Source organism: Mus musculus, chromosome 6, assembly GCF_000001635.26.
Source record: "Mus musculus strain C57BL/6J chromosome 6, GRCm38.p6 C57BL/6J".
Classification (NCBI taxonomy): domain Eukaryota; kingdom Metazoa; phylum Chordata; class Mammalia; order Rodentia; family Muridae; genus Mus; species Mus musculus.
Window position 1 is genome coordinate 56,886,104 of NC_000072.6, and position 16,952 is coordinate 56,903,055.

The 16,952-nt window shown below is 40.0% G+C and overlaps 1 protein-coding gene across 9 annotated transcripts in view; it reads right to left on the reverse strand.

Moving 5' to 3' along the window:
- Positions 1-16,952, reverse strand: part of Nt5c3 (5'-nucleotidase, cytosolic III) — a 41,609-nt gene that overhangs the window by 3,704 nt on the left and 20,953 nt on the right. For 4 of the 9 annotated variants that reach the window (XM_011241111.2, NM_001360963.1, XM_006505273.2 and 1 more), the window contains 6 exons: positions 11,672-11,726; positions 6,687-6,785; positions 5,389-5,458; positions 3,360-3,406; positions 2,220-2,305; positions 561-650 (listed from right to left, as the gene is read on the reverse strand). In XM_011241111.2, coding sequence (XP_011239413.1) covers positions 561-650; positions 2,220-2,305; positions 3,360-3,406; positions 5,389-5,458; positions 6,687-6,785; positions 11,672-11,707 — 428 coding nt within the window. In that variant the 5' untranslated portion in view covers positions 11,708-11,726. Of the gene's footprint in view, positions 1-560; positions 651-2,219; positions 2,306-3,359; positions 3,407-5,388; positions 5,459-6,686; positions 6,786-11,671; positions 11,727-15,734; positions 15,839-16,952 lie in introns of those variants that run through there. The other 5 variants (NM_026004.3, XM_006505274.2, XM_006505275.2 and 2 more) reach the window with 3 other exon arrangements.

Consider the following 16,952-nt stretch of genomic DNA (forward strand, 5'->3'; position numbering starts at 1 on the left):
CCCCAAAAAATTGAAAATCATATTGGTTATGTAAGTCTGTACATTATTCTTAAAATTAAAACAAATTCGGAGAAAGTAAATACAAATAATTACTTAAATTTTCCAATGCACTTACCACCTGTAGCAAACCTAACTGAAAAAAAAAAAAACTTTAGATAGGGTTTCATGTATCCTAAGCTATCCTCTGACATCTATTTCATTCAGTATCCTCCTGTCTCTATTCCCAAACGCTGGAATTTTAGGCATGCACCACCATGCCTAGGATTTAAAATAACTGCTGTGCCACCTTTCCAGCCCCCTACAATGCCAGTTTTATTCAGTGCTCAGATCAAGCAAAGAGCTGTGGGCACTGCGACAAGCACTCTGCCAACCGAGCTACACCCCAACCACAGCTCTACCCTCAGATGGTATTCTTATCGCAGCACTATTCATTTTGTGACACTGATGTCTCATTTAATGAATAATGTGATAGCTTATTTTTAATTAAAGCTCATAATTGAATATACACAACAGCAGTTAATTCTGTAGACAATAGAAACAACAAAACACAGGAGACTTACTTGAGCATAACGTCAGAGTCAGCCACAATCTCTTTAAGTTTGGCTTTTGGTATGCCTTGTTCAATAAGCAAACCGTGAGATTTGGTATACCTGGAGTTTACAATCAAAGGAGGGGAGAGAGATCGGTTAAAATATTGAAACTGCTATCTTTATTGCATCGTTCCTGAGTGAGTGCTGGTCATACTGTGTGGACTTAACTCTTTGACACTGAGGCGCTTAAATTCGTGATGGTGTTCTTTCTCCCCGTGTCCCAGATCTCACAGGCTCAGGTTTAGATAAATATGTAGGTAAGGAAGCCTTTCTTCCCTCAGTCTAACCTGGGCTGTCAAGCTTCTTCCTCCTTTCAGAAATAAGCTAAGTAATTCTTTAATCAGCTAGCAACTTAAATTTTCATAGTAATGGAATAGTGGCAGGAAAGTGTTAGACATACGCTGGCCTGCTTAGAGCCTAATTCTTTCTTTAAATAAATTTATATATGTAATGTATGTGAATGCAACTGTCTAGTCTTCAGACACACCAGAAGAGGGCATCAGAGATCCCATTACAGATGGTTGTGAGCTATCATGTGGTTGCTGGGAATTGAACTCAGGACCTCTGGAAGAGCAGTCAATGCTCTTAACCGCTGAGCCATCTCTCCAGCTTTAAGAACCTAATTTTTTACAACTATGAAAACTCCCTTCTCCCAGGAGGAACCAGAAACGTTTACTTAATAACTGAATATCCCTATGTGATTTGAAGTGATATTCCTCCTTTCCCGTCAGTTTTTCCCCCGTTCCTTTCTTCTTGTGGGATAGCTTAATGTTAGAAAGCCCTATTTGGCCTGCACTCACTATGAGAGCTAAGGTAGCCTCAAACCAGAAACAATCCCTCTGCCTCAGCTTTCCAACTTTGAGGATTACAGGTATGTAAAAGAGACTTGTCTCTGTGGCCAGAGTTTATTCCAACCGCAGATAAAAGTAACTGCAAAACTGTCCTTTCTCCATACAGAAATCAATCTTTTTAAAGTGTTCCAAAGCTAGCTCCAGTTTTGATTCTATATGTGGGGAGAGAAAAATCTCTTTTCAACATTTAATACACACGCAGGTGAACTGTCCATGCTCCCTGACAGCTCTTGGGAATATTCTTGGTCTTTTAGAATGTTAAAGCAGATGCGGCTGCTCAGATCAAAGCACTTTCCACTTCTTAGAATGCTTCTCAGCGGATCTGGCTCTGGTTTCTATAGCATCCTGGTGGACTCCTCTGAGCCTCTGAGTTTGTCAAGGTTTGTCTTGACCTGGATTTCCATGCAGACCTCTCACTGTGCTCTCCAAGAATGTTGCAGACTGATGAGCATAGCCAACACCAGAGGCCTTGTCCTCCATATAAGGACAGACACAGTGTGGATCCTAGTTTTTTTCTTTGTATTTAGATCATGGCTAATAAGCTTTTAAATAAAGATGTAGCTTTTAAGACTTTTGTGGCAGACTTTTTATTTACTCTTACTGCATATCATCTTAAGGCACATCGCAGGCTGTTAATTCACTGCAGTGACTACGTTTTTCTGTATTCATTATCTGTGTATCTATCTGTGTACATTAAAGGAGGAAACAAGACCCCAGTTTTAACTGGGCCACTGGGTCATTGGCACTTCAGTGCTCCCCACTGCCCAGAGGTACTCACCACTCTACCATGTAAGGGAACTTCTCTTCCACGGTGAGAACAGGATCAACTTCAATAGCATAATACTGCTCCTTTAGCTGCAGTAACTGGAAAGAAACGAGAGACTTAGTTGTGAGGATATGCAGTTTTGTCATTTACCTGGCTAGTACAGAAAACAATGCAAACAATAAAAGGCAAAAGTTTATACGCCACTTTTCAGTAAAAATTAAAATTGGAGACGGTTTGATATTCACTTACATATAGTTAGATTCACCTGCAGAAGCCACCTTACTCCCAAGACAGCAATTCAGTGAGACCAAGTACTCCCTATGAACGTCATTAGAGAAGTGCGGGCTTATTTTCAGGCTTTGTTCTGCTGTGCTGTGGTAGTGCAGACTGAATGCGAGACACTGCGCGTTAGGCAAGTGATCTCATTGACTGGCCCTGCTCTCCTGCCTGGCCCAGTTTTACTGTCTATTTTGGGCCCGGTTCTTGGCTATGTTACCCAGGTGGCCTTGAACATCCAAATCCTTCTGCCTGGAGGATTACAGCCTGGAACCACCAGACCTGAAAAGTTTAGTCCTGAAATCAAGTAATTAACTTTGATGGGCACCATGAGTTGCCCTGTTAAGACAGAGGCAGGCACCCCAGGAACACCCTGATCAGTTTAAGAGGGCAAATCATTATGAGGCCGTTGCCTTCGTAGTTAATGTAAGGACCCAGAGTGTTCAAATAACAACTTCTAAAGCTGATTGTGCTAGCAAAGGTTGCATGCCCCGTAATCCTAGCACCTGGGAGGCCGAGGAAAGGGGAACAGGATCTCTAGGCGTTATTCAGCTAGCCAGTGAGTTCAAAGCCAGTCTGGGCCAAATGAGACCCTGTACTTATGGAGTGCTTATTATGTGCCAGATACTGCTGCAAGCACTTAGCATTTACTTCGAGTCTTTTAAGTGGAGGACAAGTATCACCATGTAGCAAATGCTGGCCCTGAACTTGACACTGTCTTCCTCAGTACTCTCGCTGGGATGTGTGTGCTCATGCCTAGCTTCTGACATTCATTCCTTCTGAGGGGAAACAAAACAAACTAAAACACACAGAAACACTAAATCAGCAGAGGCCGTGAAAGACTCAACTATACATCTGTAATGATTTGATATTTACCTTTCTTCGACATTCATCTGTAACAAGCTTACAGTTGTCAATGATATCTAGAGAGAGAGAGAGAACAATATAGGCATTACAGAAACTGTTCTGGTTGATGCTACCACTAATAAAGATAACTTGCTTCTTTCGTCTTTAAGAGCCAAGTCAATTACTGTGGTTACTGCAACTTTTGTTCTCAATGCTGTTCTTCAAACTGCCTTGCTCCAGGAGGTGATGGCTTCAGAATCGGAGACTTAGTAATTCTTCACATATACCACCCAGCGCAATGTTCACTATCTTCAATTGTGTACTATTTTCATTTCCATGTTCCTTTTTAATAAATAGAAGCAACAAATACATCTCAAAGTTTATAGATTTCTTTTTCTTTCTATTTCGAGACAGGGTGTGTCGGGTGGTTGATGTTAATGTGACACAAACTACAGTCTGGGAACAGAGAACCTCAACTGAGGAACTGCATCTAACAGACTGGCTTATGGCCACGTCTGTGGGGGATTTTGCTTGATTAATAATTGGTGTAGGAAGGCCCAGCCCACTTGGGTGAGTCTACCCCTAACAAGTTAGTCCTGGATAGTGTAAGCAGGCAAGGTGAGCAAGCCAGTAAGCCTTCACGGTCTCTGCTTCAGTTCCTGCCTTGGCTTCCCTAGACGACGGACTGTAAGCGGAAAGCCAAATAAACCTGCTCGTTCCCCAAGTTGTTTGGATCTCTGTTTTAGAACGAATAGACACCAAACTTGGACCCAAGGTCTCATGCAATCCAGGCTGATTTTGAATTTAGGATCCTTCTGCCTCCACTGCTGGGATCACAGGCACAAGCCAACTATACCCAGTTTATGTCATCTTAGAGACTGAACCCAGGGCTTCATGTATGCAAGGCCTCCACTCTACCAACTGAACTACATATACCCCAGCCATGAACGATACCATTTTCTTAAGAATGATACTTCATGGGGAAATATAGTAAAGCTATAATTACTAGTATTTTAATATATTTCTTCTCAAAGGGTTTATTACTAATGAACTAGGTAAAATGAGCTCAAGTCAAATCTAGGTCTTTTTGTTTCATTCACTCATATATATATATATATATATATATATACACACACACATATGCATATATATATATATATATATATATATATATATATATGATTAAAACTCTATAAATACCATTCACAATGGTTGTACAGTTTCTGGTATGTGGATGTGACAGAATTTTAGCTGCCTTCCAAGCTGTTGTCATTATAAATAACTTAATTTTGTGTTGTCAGAAATCAATGTCAGGGCTTTACACATGCTAGCTAGGCTAGTGTCCTACTCCTGAGCTTCATCCTTAACCCAGAGTGTGCCAGCTGGTTTTCTATCATTTCCAGCACAAGCTAGGGTCACCTGGGGAGAAGGAACCACAGTTGAGAAAACGCCTCCATCAGATGGGGCTGTGGGCAAGTCTGTGGGACATTTCTTGCCTGAGGACGGATGTGGAAAGGGCTGGCTCACTGTGGGTGGTTCCACCCTAGGCTGTGTTAAGAAAGCAGGTTGAGCAAGCCTTAGGGGAGCAAGCTAGATAGCAGCATTCCTCCATGCTCTCTGCATGAGCTCCTGTTTGACCTCTTGTCTTGTCTTTCCTCTATTGCTCCAACTGCAAGCAAAATAAACCCTTTCCTCCCCAGGCTGTTCTTGGTCATAGTGTTTTACAACAGCAATAGAAATCTAACTAATAAACAACATTTGATAATTGTTTTTGGTTATCCCCAAATGTAAAACCTTTCAAGTCTTTCTTGGGTAATAAATAGACTATAAACAGTGAGAAATATTTTGGCGTCTTCATCCATTCCCTTTTCTTCTAAAAGCATATATGAAAATAACCACTCATATAGGATGAGTACAAACCATTCCTCAAAACATAACAAGAAACAAGTTTTTTCACTTTCAACATCAAAAAGAGAAAAGTACCCCACAACCCTCGGTCGCTTCATTGATAAATATTTATGATTACACTCATGTACGTGTTGAGTAGTATCTCACTTACTATGACACGTTGGGCATCTTTTCCCATTGTAGGAAAACCTACTTAGAGTCATGTCAAAGTCTGTTATTATCTGTAAGAGAAAGGAGAAGGCAAAATTGTTAACAAGTCCACCATAATCAGAGACTCACTATGCTAAGCAAATACAGATCCTGGAGCCTTTCACCAGAGAAGCACTCCCTTTAATCACAGCACTAGGGAGGGAGAGACAAGCGGATCTTTGTACGTCCCAGGACAGCTTGGCCCACAAAGTGAGTTCCAGGACAGCCAGGGCTGTTATCCAGAGACACTCTGTTTTGAAAACAACAAAAACAAAATAACACAAAACATCTGTGTGTGTCAATGGGAGTACGCCATGCTCTAGGTGTGTGTGTGTGGGCTGGAGGACAACTTCTAGGAGTTGGTTCTTGAGATCCACCTTATTGAGGTAGGATCTCGTTTATTTGATACCTTGCTCTGGATATGACTTAAATAGATAATAAATTTGCTTTTAGGCAGTTAAAATAGCAAAGAAATTCTTAGAATGAAGTTGGAATTAATAACTTCTTCAGCTCCTTCCCATTTAGTCTGCAATTCTATACTTAATGAAGAATAAGCTTGAGCCTCAGATGATGCCTGCCCATGATCCCAGCAGTTGGGAGTCAGAAGCAAATGATAAAAATCCCAGACCAACAGTGAGAGAAACAGATAAACCTCAACTGTCTCTCACAGAGTTCCACTTTAATTTGACAATGACTCAGTTAATTAACATATGGAATAACTTGAAACTGTACCCATTTAACTGTGACTCCTGAAATGGTTTAACATGTTTATAGTACCAGTTACCTTAGAACTTAATACAAGCAAACAAAAATTTACTAAGATTTTATCAAAACAGGAGACTAATGAACGAGAGCTTTCCCCTGAAGTTGCTAGGTGCTGGACCCACAGATTCATTTACCCTGCAGTGCTCCATCACTAACCCCAGACGGATGCGTCGACTTCAATTTTCCAATTGGCTTAAATTTTTTATAGATTATCTTCGTATAAAACTCTTCCTAGATCCTCCCCTCCTCCATGCATTTGCTCTTTCTCTCCACACAAACAAAACAGAGAAACTAAAAAGACAAAACAAAAACAAAAAAACCCAACCAAACCCAAACCATGGAGTCTGTCTTGTGTAGCTCAAACTCCTGCCTCGGGGCCTGCCCTGGAGTGTGGCTGACAGCCTCAGCATCCCTCCACTGGTAGAACTGATTTTCCTTCTCTCAGAAGCTATCAATTGCACATCAGCTTCAATGTTTAACAAAGCTTAAAGTCACCTGAAGTTTGGCAGCGCCTCCTTTAATGAGACCACAGATAATTTCTTCTACTCTTGTAGGGTTCTTGATACGAACTGAGCTTTTCTGAAATTCTGGCATCTAAAAAGGTGAACAGAAATGAATTACCTTTTCTTACTTTCCCCAGTTCCTTCAATATTAAGAAGCTTGTATTAGAAAGTATAAAAACACTGAGGTATTATTCTAAACATTCATATCACAATATCAATTTACCATTTATACATGCAAAATATTAAAAGACAGAACTAGTTTCCAACTAGAAAATTAATATAAAATTACATAGCATGGCAGTACAAATCTGTAATGCTAAGGCAGGAGGATCTTAAGTTTAAGAATATTTTGGAGTTCATAGCAAGAGCCATCTTATACAAAGCAAACCTAACAAAAGAAAAACCCTACATTTGTGGTTCATTTACTTTATTAGAAAGTTTAGTTTTCTTATATAAATATACAGGTACTGTGCTTCCCCAAATCTATTGAACATAAAAAAAAAAGTCTATCATTAATCAAAACTCTCTAGAATCCTAGGAAATATCTGAATTGAATGATAGAATTATTTCTTCTAAGGAACATTTTGCTTATGATTTAATTTGTCTGTGGTGGTGCTTGCCTTTAACCCTATCACCTGGGAGGCAGAAGCAGGTAGATCTCTGAGTTCAAGGCCAGTGTGGTCTACATAGCAGTTTCAGCCCAGACTTTGTCTTGGAAAACAAAATGTAAAATCACATCTATCTACTTAGCAGGTGGTGGTAAGAGGATCACTTGAGGACAGATTTTGGAGCCAGTCTTGACAACATAGATTGGTCTTAGTTTTAAAAATTAATTAAGACTTAAAAATAAAAGCTTGTAAAAAATGCAAATAGCTTATATACAAATAGCAGGCCATACTATGCGAGATAAACATTGTTTTGGATAGTTCTATATCAACTTGACACAAGCTAAAATCACCTGAGAGGAGGGAACGTCAATTAAGAAACTGACTCTATAAGATATTGCTGTAGGAAAGACTGAAGGGCATTTTCTTAATTAGCAATTGATGTGGGAGAGCCCAGCCCATTGTGGATGGTGCCATCCCCGGGCTGGTGGTCCTGGGTTCTATAAGAAAGCAGGCTGAGCAAGCCAGGGGGAGTAATAAACATCATCCCTACAGGATGATGTGCCCTGTGTGATTTCCTAACCTCACTGCCTTTGATGAACTGGTTTATGGACCTGTGAGTCTAAGAAACCCTTTCTTGGTCATGGTGTATCATCACAGCAAGAGTAACCCCAACTAAAACAAGGATTGAGGATCCAATCAAAGATTGCCTTTGTATTCATATTTACATTTAAAAATATTTCTAGGCAGAAAAATATTGCATAACTACTCCTTATAAGGTTTTGTACATATAGCTAAAATATCTCTAAAATCTGAAAAGTTACTTTAAGATAATCGATTCTTCCCTGTGGACTACATCCCAAATAATTTACTAATTGTTCTTAGCATAAGAACAGATTTTTTTCAAGGTAATATAACTACTAGAAGGTATCTGGGGTTTACAGAGATTTCAGGGTTTATTCAATAATTTTATGCTAGGTGTCATTTCTGTTTAACTTTATCTCAAGCTGAAGGAACCCGAAAGAGGAAGACTGACGCTTACACAGCAATGTCCTGGACAAGTGGCCCAGGAAACCATGGTTATTTCACATTATGATATTCAGCAAGAGCAGAAAGGTCCTTAGAAGAAATAGTTCTACCACAACAGTCAGTATTCTCCGGGATTCTGTTTTGATCAACAGCAAGCAAGTAGTATGTTATGATTCTACATAGTGTGGAATGGGAGCCCAGTTTTCTCTAGAGTGTTATCACTAATACCAACATAGTCCACTAAAGTACCAGACTTAGGTTTTTATTTTAAGAGAGTCTGACCAGATTACTTCTATCAGGCCCCATGCTGTTCCTACATATACACTAGAGTTAGAAGTTCCTACATATACAACAAAACCCCAAAACCCAAAGTCCAGAACATTTTCCAAAGACTGGAAGATAATAGAGGTATATAGAAAAGGGCAAAACAATCAAACACTGTTCATAAAATGCATACATTTATTTGTTTTTTCTTTTTTGAGGGGGGGGCAGGGGAAGATGCAAGGAATCCAGCCCAAGTACACAAGTTCTACTATCGCTGTAGCCCTTACACACTTAGTTCTAAAAGCCGCATCTTAAAAGAAGAATAAGATCACCTGCAATGTGTTAACCCTGTAGTCTCAAGAAGGGGAGGGGGGCTGCACTTTATGAGGGGGGATCTCTGGGTTTGCTCATTAGCAAATGTAGCAGAATCAGTAAGCTTTGGATTCAGTGATCCTAGATCAAAAAGATAAGCGGAGAGCAATAAAGGATGGTACCCAAGATTGACCTCTGGCCTCCACTTGTATGTACACACAAAGACCATACCCCCAAGCCTCAATGGGTTAAGAATTTTATAATGGGTTTAAAGGTAATTGAAATACTTATTTAACAATATTTTTCAGTAGATGAAACAAGAAGTAACTGGTACATTTCTTTTTCTTCATTCACCCTTACGTTTACTTAGTAAATATTTTGTGTCTACTTTGTAATACACACTCCTGCTAGAGACTGGATATGACGTGGACCAATACTTCTGTGCTGATGCTAAGGATCACTGCTGCTCTGGAGGACCCCTTCTGTATCTCCCTTACAAAAAGTTTATCTGGGCAGAGCATAGACTTGATCCAGTAACTACACTCATTGGAGTTGGTGAAAGGCTCCATGGTTAAGAACGCTCGCTGCTCTCGCAGAGGACTGTGTTTGGATCCTGGCAGTCATGTTGGATGGTTCACAACTGTTTTAACTCCTACTCCAAGGGCTTTAACACTCTCTGTATCAACACTCACATGCAAGTACCCCTTCTCCCACATAGACATAAAGCCTCTAAAAAACCAAACTCATAGTGAAAGTAAACAAAGGATTATGCCACCATAGTATTTTCAGCAAGCAAATGGAGCATTTTATTTCATTCTGAATAAAATACCTTTCCTCAAGGTTCAGCTAACAAAAATAGCACCTGTGTCTGGCGGTGCATACCTTTAATCCCACAGCACTTGGGAAGGAGAGGCAGGCAGATCTCTGAGTTCAAGGTTAACCTGGTGTACAGATCAAATTCCAGGACAGTCAAGGCTACAAGAAAAACTCTTGTTTCAAAAAAAAAAACAAACAAACAAACAAACAAAAAAAAAACCCAAAACCAAAAAACCAAAAAACTAAACAAATGAATATTAACTAAGACCACTTGGTGGCACCCATCAAATGCCCTGATTCTAATCAGGTCTTCACCTACATTTTACGTTTGGTATCTTATAAAACACTTTTCTATTTTTAAATCATCAATTATACAAATTGTTAGCCTCATATTTATTTTTCAGTAACAAGCAAATTGAGAACTCAAATTGCTTCAGAAGTTTCACAGACTATTATTATAAGATCATCTTTCTCATAATTATACATCAAAGGGAACCAGTGGCTGGGACACCTCATTGCCTGGGCTTCTGAGGATACACATATAATCAATCATTCATTCCATGTAGATAAGTATCAGACACTCCAGTGAGTCTGGAGGAACACACTGGCTACAAAGGGAAACAGCTGGCACTTGCTCCCTCTAGAGAATGCAGAAGGGTGGACCATGCAGGTGTAAGAAATACAGGAGAGTGGGTGTGGCTCATGGGGAGTCCTAGCCTAACATCTATAAAACCTTGGGTTCAATCTCAGCAAAAGGAGAAAGGAGGAAACACAGATACACAAAATGACTTATAGATATACCATACTCCTCGGCTGAGATATACTAACAGTTTAAGCTGATGTCTAGGAATTAAATATTATAGAGCTCGTTAAAATGTGTATCTTTATGGTTTTATGCACTAGTTAAAGCTGGCTGGCCTGGCATACCCTGTGTAGTTTAAGATGACCTTGAACTTGTAGGAATTCTCCGGTGTCAGCCTTCAGAACACTGGGATTGCGGGTATATGCGACCACGCCTGGCTCCAATGAGATTTAGCATAGGGAATATGGAAAATTATGGTATCCCGCTCCCCCAGCCCCTGGCATAATGTTCAGAGGAGACATGCTCTTTCCATGGCTGCAGTACCACTATTATAGAGAAGACAGCTGCTTCCAGGGTGCTCTCAGGAACATCATATAACTTTTGTCACACATAAAGTTGGTAATTTCCACTGTTTCTTTACATAGTGATTTTTTATATAATAGTCTTATGTAATCCAGCTAGCTTTAAGCTAATTATGTAGCTAAGGATGACCCTCAACTCCTGACATACCGGTTTCCCTCACCTCCCCAGCACTGAGATTACAAGCAGGGACTACCACATCTGGGTTTTATCCTGTTGGGGACTGAACTGAGAGCTTCCTGCCTGTTACACAAGCACTCTAATGACAGCCCCAGACATTGCATGCACCCTCAGGGGATGGAAGTAGAATCAGGAGCTCAAGCACCATCAGCTGCAACGTGGGTTCAGCCAGCCTGGGCTACGTGAGACCCAGCCTCAAAAACCCCAAACCAAGAACAGACATACAAAGAGTGAAGGAGTAAGGTGTATGTAATGCGAGGCATGGTGGCACATACTTGTAATTTCCGCATCTCAGCGTTACTCAGACAGGAGGATGGTGAGATATGTATCCTGAGATACAGACACAGTGAGACACTATCTTCAAACCAAGTGAACAAAAAGCAAAACAAAATCTCCCCAGAGCCTTGTCACCATTTTATATTAAGAACTGTAAAATGTATTACATTTCAAGAAAAATATTTCTGTATTCCATGTCACTCAGCAAATGCGTGAGATTTTATTCTCTGTGTGCTGAGCATCATGAAGAGAGTCCGATGAAAACTCCAGTCCTGCTAAAGAGTGGAGAAGATTCACGTTTACAGCTGGAGCGGGACATGCTTGCTTACCCACCATTTTCAAATGGACAGCAGACTCCTGATTAGTCATTTCGTGGTTATCCAATCTTCTGGATTTCCCCAGGTGATGTCACAGCAAGAGAGAGGGGGAAAAAGGGACACGTGACACACTTACATTTGAGGTTCTTAATGTATGCTAATGATACAGGAAGATGGTATTTTAGTATGAATTAAATCCCAAGGAATTGCAGGCTTCATATTCAGCACAGAATTTCCTCTACTAAGTAGAGTTTTAGGATGAAACTATTACATCAAGAGCTGGACACTCTCTTCTAAGAACTAAACTAGGACTAAAAAGTTTGACTAAAGAGGAAAAACGGACTACAGCACATTTGGGTCTCACTACATAGTCCAGGCTTGCCTTAAACTCCTGGGAATCCTCCTGCCTCAGTCTCCTGATCTGGAATTATGGATGTGACCCACTCTGTTTGGTTCTGCAAGGATATTCTATCAACTCTTCCTCTACACAAGGGTGAAGCCTGTGAAAAAAGTGTGTTGTTGTGCCAAATCTACATAAGAATTAAAATAAAAAAGAGACATAATATACAAAAGTATTTTTCTTTCAATTTCTTTCCAAAATATTTATTTACTCACCTTACTGTGTCTAATTAGTGTTGCTCGTGTGTGTGTGTGTGTGTGTGTGTGTGTGTGTGTGTGTGTGTGTGATGCACTGGAGTATGGGAACCTACCAGTGGTTAAATTCATAAAGAAAAGCGACCTCCTTCAGCAGCTACCAACTGTGAACAGCTCCTCAGCTAGGGGAGGTTGAGGGAGTCCTTCTTCCAAGCTAAATTTTCTTATGTTAAAATCTTTTTGTGTGTGTGTAAATCTGTGTTGTGTTTGTACTTGGCACAGGGTTTGGGACAAAGTCAGTACGGAATATGTTTGTCAAATAAAATGAGCATTTTTAGGAGGCAACTGGATGAATTTTATATCCATTAAATTAAAAAAACCCTTTATCATTCTGATTTTGTTCTGTAGTGTAAATCTTAGAGGAAATTACTAATTCTTCCATAATGACTTTAGTTTTTAATTTACTCCAGCTAAGTAAAAATTTAATGATCAAAAACCCTGGAACTCACTCTGTAGACCAGGTTGGCCTCAAACTCACAGAGATCTGCCTGCCTCTGCCTCCGCAGTGCTGGGACTAAAAAGTGAGCCACCACAACCCAGCCAAAACCTCCATTTTAAAAGAGCTACTACTACTCAGGAGACAGAGCTGTAGACCAGTGGTAGAAGACTTGCCTAGAATGTAGCCCTGACTTGATCTTCATTCAGCAGGACAAAAAAACAGAAATAAAGATTTAGAAAAAGTCAGTGGGGGCTGAAGATTTGCCTCAGCCATTAAGAATGTGTACTGACTGCTCTCGGAGAGGACCAAGTCCCATTCCCAGCACCCACGCCAGGTAGAGTTCTAGATGATCTGATGCCCTCCTAGGGCTCCTATACACATACTTTAAAATAATAAAAGAAAAAAAAGTCAGTGTTAGTAAAAAATGGTCTTATAGCCTCTTCAAATATTGATGGTTCTTGAACTACCACAAACATAAGAAGGATCAATAAAAGATTAGACAATGGCCAGCTTTCTTCCTCCAACCCTCTCCTCTGTGACAGGGTTATGATATATAGTGCTGGCTGCCTCCTGATTAGAGGCAATCCTCCTACCTATCATTCAAATTACTGGGATTATAGGCAAACAACCATCACATCAGGCAGCTGCTTGCTTTTAGTAATTCACATACACTATGTTAATGTTACCCCAAGAGCTTTCCTTCCTCCCAGTGCTCAACGTTGGATCCGAATGTAACTTCCACTCATCAAGAGTTAATCTGTGTGACTGTGGAACCGCAGCCCCAAACCTCACTTTCAGACCTGTATGCCACAAAAGTATAAACACACACACACACACACACACACACACACACACACACACACACACACAAACACAGAGGAATAGATGCCAGCACTCTGGGACTATCTGAAAGAAGATACTGAATATCAGAGCAGAGTATTTTTAACCACCAGTCTTGTAAGCCTATACCTGGTGTATACAAAGTTCTAGCTTGTTCTGCCAATGTCAGCTGTGGCAGACGCTTCAAGAGAAGAGCTGCTGGGCTAACACATCAAGTCAGAAGACACATTCAAAAATAGAAAGCTCTACCCTTGAACTATGAACTCTGCGGAGGTTTAAAGCCTTTCAATCTGGAATCTTGAAGTATGGACTAGAAAAATGTGAACACTAGAAACCAGTTACTCTGTGTGCTTTCAGGATGAGCTCAAGGTTTCTAACGGTGTTAACCTGAGCTTGTGTAGAACAAGGCTAAAGAAGGAAGCGAGAGGTAAGACCTTCACTTAACTTTCTTCTCTATGAATTTTAGCTACTGTATGTCCATCCTTCTGCGGCTAGTTTTTTTAAATCAATAAAATCGGAATGTCTCCACAAGCAATTTACTTGCTTTGAAACAGACCTGAAAGTATCTGTCTGTAGACTGATACTTTTAAAGACTAGCTTCACTTTGACTTACAGGAATGTAGAAAAAAATAAATTGATTAACACAGCTTTTAAGTTGTGACTCTGCTTTAATTTTGATACTTGCAGAACCATGAAAATCACACTGATTAAGAAATGAAACTTTGTGTGCTGAACTGTGTATCTTACATGAGAAAACATATATCTCACTTTAATATGGGAAGGACTCTGGCAACAGCATTAGCTGTCCTCGTTAAATTCATCGGTACTTATTTTACCTCTCTCAACTAGCCAGTACTATTTGTCTTTAAGTTCAGTATATTAAGATGTCAAATTTCTTAGGGTGATTATCAAATACAAATAAAATTATAAATTTACTTTTAATGGAGGACTGTAATAATTTCTGTGTTGCATTGAAATACTTCTCCCCAGACAGAAATAAATATACACAAACTGGAAAGTGAAACATTCTCGATACAGAGAATAAACAAAACTGAAACCGAACAGCTGAAGATGTGGGAGGAAACATGGAAAACATAAATTCAAAGCTGTCTATTTCAGGAATTGGCAATTTATGCCCATTTTCTTAAACAGGAAAACAACAGTTGAGTTTTATGTATAATTGTGAAAACAAATAGTTTGTAAGCTCAGAATGTAACTCTCCAGCCTTCTACCCACACTGGTTCTAATACCAATAGCATTTTTCAAGACATTAAACCAAGGCACATAGAAACTGCATTGCTGACCCTGAACATACTCTGAGCATTTTCTGTCCTGTCCTTTCTCCTAGAACAACAGCAACGGTAGCGTCAGAATCCAGTAAAGCTAAGCAAGCTGCTATATGAAACTTGGAAAATGTAATTATTTAAATGTGATGCAGAGCCAGGCATGGTGGTACCCTGTAGGAAGCTCTTAGTAGGTTAGAAGTCAGCACACACTGTAAGACCCTGTCAAAAAAAAAGACATGGCCACAGTATTCTAGATTTTACTGTAACACATATGTTCTGTGTTCTAAGGATGTGTTTTTGGAGGTTCCGGGTATTTAACTTGGATTATACATATTAGACAAATAGTCTACCACTGAACTATATCCCCAGTCCTTACATGTCTGAATCTTAACTTTCAATATGCAAATTGTTACATTAGAAACCTAGCTTTCATCAATTCATAAAATGTACCAGTGTAACTGCAGTCTATAATATCCTGGGTAAGGTCACAGGCATGAATATTAATCTTGATTACCAGCAATAATAAACTCACGTGGCTCTTTGCAGAACTGAGTCACATAGCGACTGAGTATGTTACTCTTCGGAGAGTGCTTTGCTTTTGCCTAACACCCACATGTCTGAATAAGAAATCTCTAAAACCAGACTACATAAAATGTAGTTTTTGAGCTAAGATATCTGAAAGTTTTACACACTTAACACCTTTGCAAACAACAAATAATTTTACATTTCTCTACATTAGATTTGTCTACTTATATTTCCTACTCTGTATTTTTAAAATGGCTAAAGTTTCAATAAGATAGAGAACCAAACGAGAACCACAGCAAGTTAAATACAAGAAACTCATGGCTTCTGGAACTTACTCTGAAGGTAACCGGACAAGCTACGTACGGCAGCACCAGCAAAAGAAAATTCTTCCTGTCTGAGAAGCACTAATATAGCACAAGGTGCAAGGAGGGCGGTTCCCAAAGCCTTGACTAAGCCTTATGCAAACAGCCCCGTGACGCACGCGGAACAGTGCTTTATTATGCTATGGGTGGCAGCCTTGCTGGCTCTCTCAGCTTGATACCATTCAGTTTACAGAATTTAACCAGCTGGGAAAACATGCCTGCTGAGGGCAGGTAGCTCAGCCAAGCAACCACTCTGCAATCTAAGAAGGAACTCTGAGCGTAACTTTTAGACCACTCCTTTCCTGTTGCTGACGGACTGTGCTGCACTTGTGATATGTGCAGTCCTCTGGTGGATGCTCTACTTCAAGACAAAATGAAAAGATGAAGTTTGGTTGCTGGAGCCGGGAGAGGCAGATAGGAGGCTGTTGTTGCTCAATTGGGCAGAGTTCCAATTTTTAAATAAAAACTGTCCTATGGGTGGCGTGTGGTGGTAATGGGTGCACAGTAATGTACATGTATTTATTAGTGTCACCAAACGGTGACTAAAATGGTACCTCTTGTATTATGCAAATTTTACTCCAGTGGGACTGAAGGAGACTTTTACATTTTATTTATATTTTCCAGCAGCTTTTGGTAAATTTTAATAAAACCACGCCAAAAATTGAAGACCAGAATAAAACTGTAATATGCAGGTATAACAGTGTCCATTTGTAGTCTCAGCCACTAAGGATTTGAGGCAGGAGAATCATTTAGTCTCTGGGGGCCAGCCTTGGTAACACAACATGAAAGTTTCTGCTGTTGTTATTAATAAAGAAGGTAATGAGATAAAATGTTCTTATTTAAAAACAGAAGCAGGCTAGCGTTTAAACTGAGCAGCAGGATGGCAGTATGCTAACACTGCACCAGGGCCTGCTAGATAAGGTGGCACTCGGGTTCCGGGAACTTTATCATTAGGGCCATGGTTAAGCAGTTTACATGTAAATAAATTTTTCTATTGGCTCTCTCTACTGTGTTCAGAGAGATCTAACGCCAAGCTATATTTTACTAATTAAACTTTGTGAAGTAGCAAGTCCTTCTTTTCAGAGAAAGGCTCTCAATAGATTGTTCAGGCTGGGCTCAAGTGATCATCCTGCCTCCACAGCCTCCAGTAGCCAGACCTGTCCACCTCACGTCCACATTACCATAGGAGCT